General features: G+C 44.8%; 1 protein-coding gene and 1 long non-coding RNA gene across 2 annotated transcripts; one reads left to right on the top strand and one right to left on the bottom strand.

The window, feature by feature from the left end:
• Positions 1–610: 610 nt before the first annotated feature.
• Positions 611–6366, bottom strand: LOC131399333 (uncharacterized). The gene is made up of 3 exons (XR_009217101.1): positions 6298–6366; positions 2685–2774; positions 611–695 (listed from the first exon to the last, which is right to left on the bottom strand). It is a non-coding gene; the product is annotated as an uncharacterized LOC131399333 (long non-coding RNA).
• Positions 6367–7283: 917 nt separating this feature from the next.
• Positions 7284–8310, top strand: LOC131399279 (ral guanine nucleotide dissociation stimulator-like). The gene is made up of 3 exons (XM_058533449.1): positions 7284–7289; positions 7587–7623; positions 7767–8310. The coding sequence occupies exons 1-3, from the start codon at positions 7284–7286 to the stop codon at positions 8219–8221; spliced, it is 498 nt and encodes a 165-aa protein (XP_058389432.1). The 3' UTR covers positions 8222–8310.
• Positions 8311–9038: the final 728 nt, after the last annotated feature.

The following is a 9038-nucleotide window of genomic DNA, read 5'->3' as shown; positions in this document are numbered from 1 at the left end:
CAGCGATGATGGTCTAGTCATGTAAAACAATACACAATTTTCCTTATTACCAAAATGGCATGATCATTTTAGCAGAAAATCAGGTAAGCAAAGAGAAAAAAAAAATGAAAACTGAGTCAACTGTAAGTTCATCTTTCAAAGATATTCCCTATTAATATTTTGGTGCTTTGTCTTCCAGCCAATTTTCCTCTTATGTAGATAAACATAAAAATTTCATTTCACAAAGTTGGTATCCTATAATAGCTAAACTTAGTTTTTGCTCAAAAAATAGACTCCGATTTGATTTTTAATGTCTAGAGTACTTAATTTGAATTTATGATAATAGCTTTAACCAGCATCCTATCAACAGACACTTAAGAGTTGGGAAAATTTTCAATATTATAAATCAGCTTACATGGAAGTTCTTCTTTGGTTCATCATGAATTGGACAAGGTCCCATTTTTCTCAGACAACAGTGGGGAAGGGCAAGTCGGACCTGATTCCAATAACCTTGTGACGGCCTTTTCCCCAGTTAAGGACTCTTGAATCACAAATATCTCCACAATTTCCAGCATAATAGTTAGAGCTCCGCATACCACTATCTCTGTCTCCTCAAACAGCCCAACATCTTCACCAGCTCCTGTGGCCCCAGAAAAACCACAGTGACACCAGGGACCTCTGCTACAGCAACCAGTTTTTCTGGAAACCACTCCAACCTGGAAGGAAGAGAATAAATCCCCCTTTTTCTGCCTCTGTTTTATGTTTCCTGTGTGACATGAGCTCTGCCATTTATACTTGTATGACTTTCCAGGGCTGCTGTAACAAAATAGCACAAAGTGGGTGACTTAAAACAAAAGAAATTCAATCTCTCCCAGTTCTGAGGCCTAAAAATCTGATATCAAAGTATCAGCAGGCGCTTCCTTGACTCCCCCAGCTTGCGGTGGTGGCCGCTAATCATTGGTGTTCATTGGCTGCAGCTGCAACAGTCCAATCTCTGCCTCTGTCATGAAATGCTGTTTCCTCTCCAACCAGTCATATTGGATTAGAGTCCACACTAATGACCTCATCTTAACTTGATCACATCTGCAAAGACCCTCTTTCCAAATAAGGTCACATTCACAGCTTCCAGGGATTAGAACATCAACATATCTTTTGGGAGACACAATTCAACCCATAGCAATAGCCTTGTTCCAAGTCAGGAGAGGTGGGTTTGAGTGTGGGAGACAATAAGTTTATGAGGTGGTTGCAAAACCTAGAAGACTCTGCCTCAGCCAGAGTCTTGTGTGTGTGTGTAGTTGTGCATCTTGCAATTCCCAAGTCAGTAGCCATGTAAGCCTTTCATTTTTTTATCTTAATATATTTTATTTAACCCAACATCTCCAAAGAATTATCATCTCAACATGTAGTTAATATATAATTATCATTGAGGTATTATACATTCACATTTTTATATAAAAGCTTTGAAACCCATTGTGTATTTTACACTTACAGCACATCTCAATTTGGACTAGCTCCATTTTAAATGCTCACTGGTGACATGCAGCTAGAGTCTACCAGATAGGAAAATATGGTTTAAAAAAATAGATTTTATTTCTTATAACGTTTTACAGTTATAGGTTTATCATTTTAGGTTTACAGAAAAATTAAGTGGAAATTATAGAGAGTTCCTATATATACCCTAATCCCCCCCAACATAGTTTCCCTATTATTAACATCTCATTAGTAATCTATATAACTTATATAACATTATTACTGCAACATTATTAACTACAAATTATTAGCTTTATTGTGGTACATTTGTTATAATTCCTGAACCAGTCCAGATACCTTATAATTAATGAAAGTCCATAGTTGGAATTAGGGTCACTCTTTGTGTTGCACATTCTACGGGTTTTGACAAATGCATAGTAATATGTATCCGCCATTACAGAATCATATAGAACTATGGTTTCACTGCCCTAAAATCCCCTTTGCTCCAGGGCCATAGAGGTGTGTAAGTGTGACCTTTGTCTTAGTCATAGATGTTTGGGGTGATGGGGAATACAGGGGCTCCTTCCAGCTAGTATCCTCTGCTTTAGTGTGAGGAAAGGGAGGAATTTCTCACAACAGCATTAATAATGGAGGAAACCAATGTTGAGGGTGCAGAAGTGGATCATCACAACATATTGATTCCGGAATTAACATGGTTAAAAGAACTGAGGAAAAGGAAAGGAGGTCAATTTTTAGAAAATCAAAATGCAACATTATTTCTGCATTGATCTTGAGTTACTGATTTGGAATCTTATAAATTCAGCATGACTATTGATTCCCCAGGCAGGGACTCATGGATTTGTGGTGTTTCTGCACTCATGATTGGTGTGCAGCCATGCATGAGTCACACACAGAATGTTCTGTGGCTGCCCTGGGCCCTGGGTGTGTGAGTCTGTCCCTGCCTATCTTGCACTTTGGAGGCATTGATGCTGGATTGTTCTTGTCTGAGCCCTGAGTGGCATGGGCCCTGTCTGTCACCTTCACCTTACACCTGACATCGCCTCCTCTGATGCAGTTCATTTGCATCACTGCAGAGGTTGTTCATGCAAATGGCTTGTTGACTCAGGCTTGGGACCCAATCTAGCCAAGAGCAGATGGTCCCTGGAACCTTGTTATCAATGGACATGGATGAAATCATAGAGTTTATGGATACCAAATAAAGGAAATGTGCATACCTCACTAAGACTCTATACACTCGTCCTTGGAGATTACATCCTGTAAGAGATGCATAAACACAGTCTCCTCCTTTCTTCCTTTTCAGGCACCTGAGAATGGCATCAAAGTAGACATGGTTTCATGTCTCCCCATCCCACACAGCCTTACCTGTGGAAATTTGTACAGTTCCAGCAGTGTTCCAATCTGGGCAGAAATTGCACATGTTGTTCCAGTAAGGGCTGCTAGAGACTTGCTCTCTCTCCTACAGGTGTAATTTGGGATGTCGTTGCCCAGCCCTGAGAGCCAAGTGAGTGAACTCTCCAGTGTCCTCTGTTCATAGTGCAGGACATTATAGAGATCAACTCCCAAAGATATGTTGGGTAAAAAATGGTGGTTTCTGTTGATTTCCTCAATGGCAAAAACCAAGGCCACAACATACTTATAGTTCTTGTACTGAAACCTGCTGAGACGGATGGGGCTCCTTAGGGAAAAGACTCAAACCACAATTATCTTCAAATCCAATGTAATCACTTAATTAAGGAAGAATGCCAAGCCAACTCATTCCATCTGTGGCAACAGCTCTCCTGAAGTCTTAGAATTTATAGCTAAATCAAGTAACATCACCTGGGCTCTGGAACATCCTTACTGAATTCCACACACATGGAGAAAAGTGATGAAGTTTATGAGAAAAGTTTAATGAATGGAAAAGCAGATCACATTCAGAGTGCGTTTTGTAAATGGTTCTTTGGTTCAGGATCCAAAATGCTTGTTCATTTGAACACATCATCAAATGCTTCAGAGAACAGCAGTAATATCAACATGAGATTGGAGATAGCCCTGGGGAGGAAGAGTAATTACAACTGAAGGCTCTGGGACAAGCAGAGAAGCACAGCATCTGTGGGTTGAGAATGGTGCAGCAGAAGGCTGGCAATCAAACTGCCTAAACTTCTGCCCCATGAAACTCGTGTATTTGCCACTGTCAACAACAAGGCAGCTAGGAAGAGCTTCAGAGCTCCCATGAAGAAGGAATCACCGTAAGGCAGGAACATCTGGGAGAAGTTTGAAGGAGTTAAAACTGAAAACACTTAGGAGTCTAAGAGACACAGCCTTGTACAGTTTAAAAATTGAAAATGTGATTACCAAAACTGACTCAAATAGAAAATAAAGAGAGAATATTATACAAATGTGGCCATGTGGTTTCAAGAGAACATTTGAGAAAAAAATTCCAAATATCCACCAGGCCTGGAAGAATTTACATGGGTCGTTGCCTGCACGCCAACTTGGCCAGGAACAAGGTCTCCTGAGCTGGTGTGAATGGAGAGCAGAGGGCGAAAAGAAAAGCATTCAGCCTTTCGTCCTGCAATGAGAACAAGCTCTCCCTCCAGCATCCAGGTGCCTGAAGCTGCGGGGACACATGAGTTGAGCTTGACTTCTGCCCCCAGGAGACTCACCCCAGACCTTCCCTGACAACACACGTGTCATTATAAATAACATGTCAGTACATTTGAACATTTAGATGAAATTGACAAATTGCCAGGAAAATGAAAGTTACCAAAACTGTCTCAAGAAGAAATGAGAAATCTGAATAGTCCCATATCTAAAGAAGAAACTGAATCCATAGTTTAAAACATTCCCACATTTCATCGTGGCCAACACCGCTGCTGGCAAATTCCACCAAACATTCAGGAGAGAAATAATACACATTGACTCTAGCTCTTCCACAGAACAGGAAAAATGGAAAAACTTTTTGATTTATTTTATGAGAATAGCTTAACTTTGCTACAAAAATCTTACAAGGTCATTACAGGAAAGGAAATTTACAAGCCTCTTTTTTTCTGGAACTAAACTCATGTATTCCTAAAAAAAATTAACCTTCCAAATCCAGCTACATATTTGAAGCAGGCCACATCATGACCAAATTTGCTTTAAGCATTGCCATTCAGTGTGCTACTTCCTGAAAAAGGAGAAATAATAATCTGGGTAACTGCGGTTATTATCTATTATATACATCATGTATAATCTACTATAAACAGAACTGGTCATGTTCTGTTTGTTGGCCTGGGTGGTGTTAACACATGTGTACACTTTTTGATAACTTATCAGTCTTTACACTTGGGTTTGTGCTCTATTCTGATTGTATGTCATATTTCAACAAATATGTTTATTAAAAAGAGAAAATGAAAGCACAACAACGAATGAAAACCATAACAGTTATCCAATTGAGAAGTGTCCAGAGGACTAACCAGAAAGTTGGGGGAAAACAAACCGAAACAGACCTAACAAGTTAAAATGCAGAGTTATTTAGAGTCAATACAAACCGGAAATTTACCTTATTGAAGGTGAAATTGTAGAGATATACACATGTGCATGTGAGTATTCTATCATGTATACATACATGTATGTGATATACATAGATACATGCATTATATATATGTATGAGTGTTTGTGGACACACACGCACATATGCTTCTCTCTCTATATAGAACTTATAGGGGGAATATTTATCTGTGTGTGTGTGTATCTATACATATACATACGGCTGCTCTGGAGAGGGAGGGAGGGACAGATGTTTACTGACCACCTACAAGGTTTCTCAAACTTAATTTTTCCAACATTTGAAATGTCATTTGTTTAAACTTAATATATGTTTCAATAATACATTTGTATTTTAATGTGTTATACCAGTATAATCCCAGCATTTTTAATTTGTTCATTAATGGCAGAATTCTCCAGCTTGTATGCATTCTCTTGATGCTGTGATGTAATAGGCTGGGCGCTGACAGCCTGCCTTTTGTATTCCACAAACCTCAAGTTTGTGGTCTCTCTCTGGCCTGCGGATTTGGACCAAGTTTCTGCACGTGCTCACTAGCTGTCCTCCAAAATTCACTCTAACCACCACTGTTGGGAGCATACACAGGGAAGAAGCCCTAGGGTGGAGGCGTGTGTATGTGAGGCACGCAGAGCACTGGGGGTGCCTAAGGGCCAGCTGGGGAGATCCATGGGTGAGGCATACCCCACAAGTCGTGGGAGACTTCTTGATGGAGTGCTCAGTGCAGTTACAGGATCCACATCCTTTAAAGCCCTCTAAGAGTACCTAGCTGCCAATGCCCCCAAACTCTTCAACCCATCCACACTCATATTTTTGTGCTCCAACAGAGGGCTGGAACTTCTCTTCTTGAAACCTGGACTTCCACAAAGGCCCTCTCCTCTGTGTGTCATGATCTAAGACAGTGTTTTCAGGGGTTTCCATGCAGCAGCTGAAAGGAGCTTGAGCTGGTTCACGGGCCACTGCAGGGTCCAGAGCTGGGACCGAGGTCTGTCTGCCTATTACCAGATGCATGGGTGGGTGAGACTCCCTCTGTGTCCCTTGGCATATGGTGCTGGATCCCACTTCTCCCACAAAGGCACTTTTGTCTATGGATGGATGCCAAAGCATTGTTAGTGCAGGAGTAGAAAAACAGGAGGTATCTTATTCCACCATGATGCTGATATCACTCTGCTTTGAATTACAGAGATTCAAATTTGACTCAGTTTTTCAGGAGCCTGCTATTTTCCTACAATTCTCTACAACCTCAGACCCTCCCAGACCCACTCTATGAAGGACATAGAAAGAATGTTCTCAGATCTACTTACAAGGGCCAGGCAAATAAAAGCCAACAAATTGGTTCTGGTCATTCTGCTGGGAACAGAGGGCAGTGGACGTCTCATATATTCTGGTTTGGAAGCAAGACTTCTTGTTCTCTGTGGATGAATAAACAACAAGAAAAGAGAGCTTGTGGTAGGTAAATACATGCTTGATTCATCTGAAAAGTTCATTTCCTCCCCTTCAACTTGAAGGTTAGTGTAGGGAGAGAGCACGAGTAGTTTCCACTGTTCACCTTCTCCCTTAATATTCGGAACAGAGAATCAGTTTTATTTTGGGTGGCAATTCAACAAACTAAAAGATAAAATTCCTAACCTTCTTGCAGATAAGAGTGACCAGACCAAATTCAGGCCAATGATGTGTGACAAAAAGTATGGAGTGGGGGTTTGTGGAAGCTGCACAGATGGAACTGACATAGATGGGAGGGCCTGCATTAGACACATGTGACACCAGCCCACAGGTGTTGTAGGTATTATCTCATATACACCTGACGATGTTCCTAGAAAGCTGTTTTTAGCACCATCCCCATTGTGCAGGTTGGGAGACTGGGGAGATCTTGAGAGGCACAGTGGCTTTTCCAGGACACAGAACTGGTAGGATAAAAGAGGTGTGACTTCAGCTCTGTCTCCTCAAAGCTGGCCACTGGTTCCACTCCCAAGGAGCTGTGGGGAGGGTGGTGATGGATAATTGTGTACAGTGATGGAGATGACATGGGCAAGGAGGGAGAGTAGCCAACAGCCTAGCGGGGGATTGGGTGGGTCTGATTGAAGGAAGGGGCCAAGTAATAGAACCTTCAAGAAGTGACCTCACTTCCTTGGTGACAGCCCCCAACAGAACTTAGAACTCTGGTTACCAGGCACCCACACTGTAACCACAGCCTCCTGTCCAGTTCATTTGAGTGGAGACACTCGACACAGCAGGATGTTCTCGTGTTGTCCCGTGACTTTCCGAGGCTCTGGCCTCCGGAAAGCCAAGAATGAGAGCATATTAAGTGGCTGCCATGTGGTTCTCACCTGGATGGAGAGGGACAGGCATAGGGTCCAGTCCCAAGCCAGGGTGTCTTGGGTGAGAAGTGTGGAGGGAAAGGCCAGGCCTCTGACTCTGTTGCCCAATTGCCTCCCCCAGTGCCATCTCTTCTCTGGTGGGAACCTGCCTGGACCCAGGGCAGGATTTCTGGGAGCTCCTGCACTATCCCTGCTTCAGCATGAAGCTGGCCTCTCTGCATCTCAGCTTGCCTGGCACGGGGCTGCAGGGCCACGCCTACCTTCTCCAGGTCCAGCTGGAGCATCCACGGCCCATTGAGGCAGAGCTGGAAGGTGAGGGGACTGCAGTCTGGGATGACAATTTGCAGAGTGTTAGGAGGCTTGGTTCACTTCAAGGCAGTGGGGTCTTTCCTGGCTTTGACAGGCACAGGGGAAGTCAGCTACTTGAGTGACACTGTTTCTTTCTCCTGCTGCAGTACCATCTCCAGAGCTCCCTCCAGCTCCAGCACCAGAGCAAGGGCCAGCTCCCTGGCTAGATCCAGCTCCAGCTCTAGTTCCACCACCTGTGCTAGAGCTGGAGTTAGTGTCACCTCCATCAGTCCCTCCAGGGCCAGAGCCACCACCAACATCAGCTCCAGCCCCAGTGCCAGCTCCTGAGCTGGAGCCAGCTGGACCATTGGCTCCAGGGAGAATCCTCCCTCCACCTGGAGAGATAACAGCAGAGCCAGATCCAGTCCCAGAGCCCACCTGCCCCTGGGACGTGACCATCAAGAACCTGCTGAGGGAGGAGAAGCCTGACTTCTTGGAGTTCCCTCCCCGGCTGGTGGCAGAGCAGTTGACACTGATGGATGTGGTGAGCAGCGGGGCTCTCAGGGCAGGTGGGGCCAGCCTTCCCTGTGCCATCAGCTGCCCCAGACCTGCCATTTCCTGATCCAGAATCCCATGATCTCGGTCCAACCTCTTGCTTCCCCACTTACCCTCATGTGACCTGAGCAGCCTTCTTAACTCCCAAGCCTTTGCTGTCCTCATGTGGACAGTAGGGATGGACTTTGAGAGCAGCTGCCATGCAGAGTGGCTGTGCAGATGGGTGAGGTGGAGCAGAGAGGAAGTTGGGCAGAGTCTGCGCTTTGGTGGGGGAGGGGAGCACACTGAAGTGCTGTCTCGTCCTTGGGTAGTTCACTCATTTGCCCAGGAGGCCTCAACAGCCTCAACACTAATTAGGCACTTAATGTGTACATGACTACAAGGCAGACAAACAAAGCCCATGGTTGTTGCTGCCTTGGGGGAATGTGCATCTGAAAGAGGAGTCAGACCCCAGGATGGTCAGAATGGGTGGAAGATGCCCCTAGAGATGGTCATGCAGGAGCTGAGTTCTGGTGCTTGGAGGAAGTGAGACTGGGCGACGAGCAAATGCCACTTCCCTGCGCCACAGTATGGGTTCCTGGGTCATCCTGTGCTTGGTGCCCTCAGGGGACACAGGCAACACCCAGGGACTCCCACAAGCCTCAGGTCGCATTCTCAGATTCCTGAGCTCCAGCTCTCACCACTGACCTGGCCTGGGACTGGGGGCTGCGGATGTTGAGCTGGGCTGTGGCAGGGCTGGGTGACAATCCCTGTCCTCCCCAGGAGCTCTTCAAGACAGTGAGGCCCGACGACTTCCTGGACTCCATCTGGTCCCAGTGTGACAACAGGGGCAATGAGCACCTGGCACCGACCATCCATGCCACCATGACCCACTTTAACAGAGT

Source organism: Diceros bicornis, chromosome 37, assembly GCF_020826845.1.
Source record: "Diceros bicornis minor isolate mBicDic1 chromosome 37, mDicBic1.mat.cur, whole genome shotgun sequence".
Taxonomy (NCBI): Eukaryota; Metazoa; Chordata; class Mammalia; order Perissodactyla; family Rhinocerotidae; genus Diceros; species Diceros bicornis.
The sequence above is the reverse complement of the archived record's forward strand: the minus strand, read 5'-3'. Positions and strand labels throughout refer to the sequence as shown.

Coding starts and splice junctions, on each gene's coding strand:
- LOC131399279 (XM_058533449.1), top strand. Junction 7,624..7,766: donor CATTGAGGCAGAGCTGGAAG/GTGAGGGGACTG, acceptor CTCCTGCTGCAG/TACCATCTCCAGAGCTCCCT.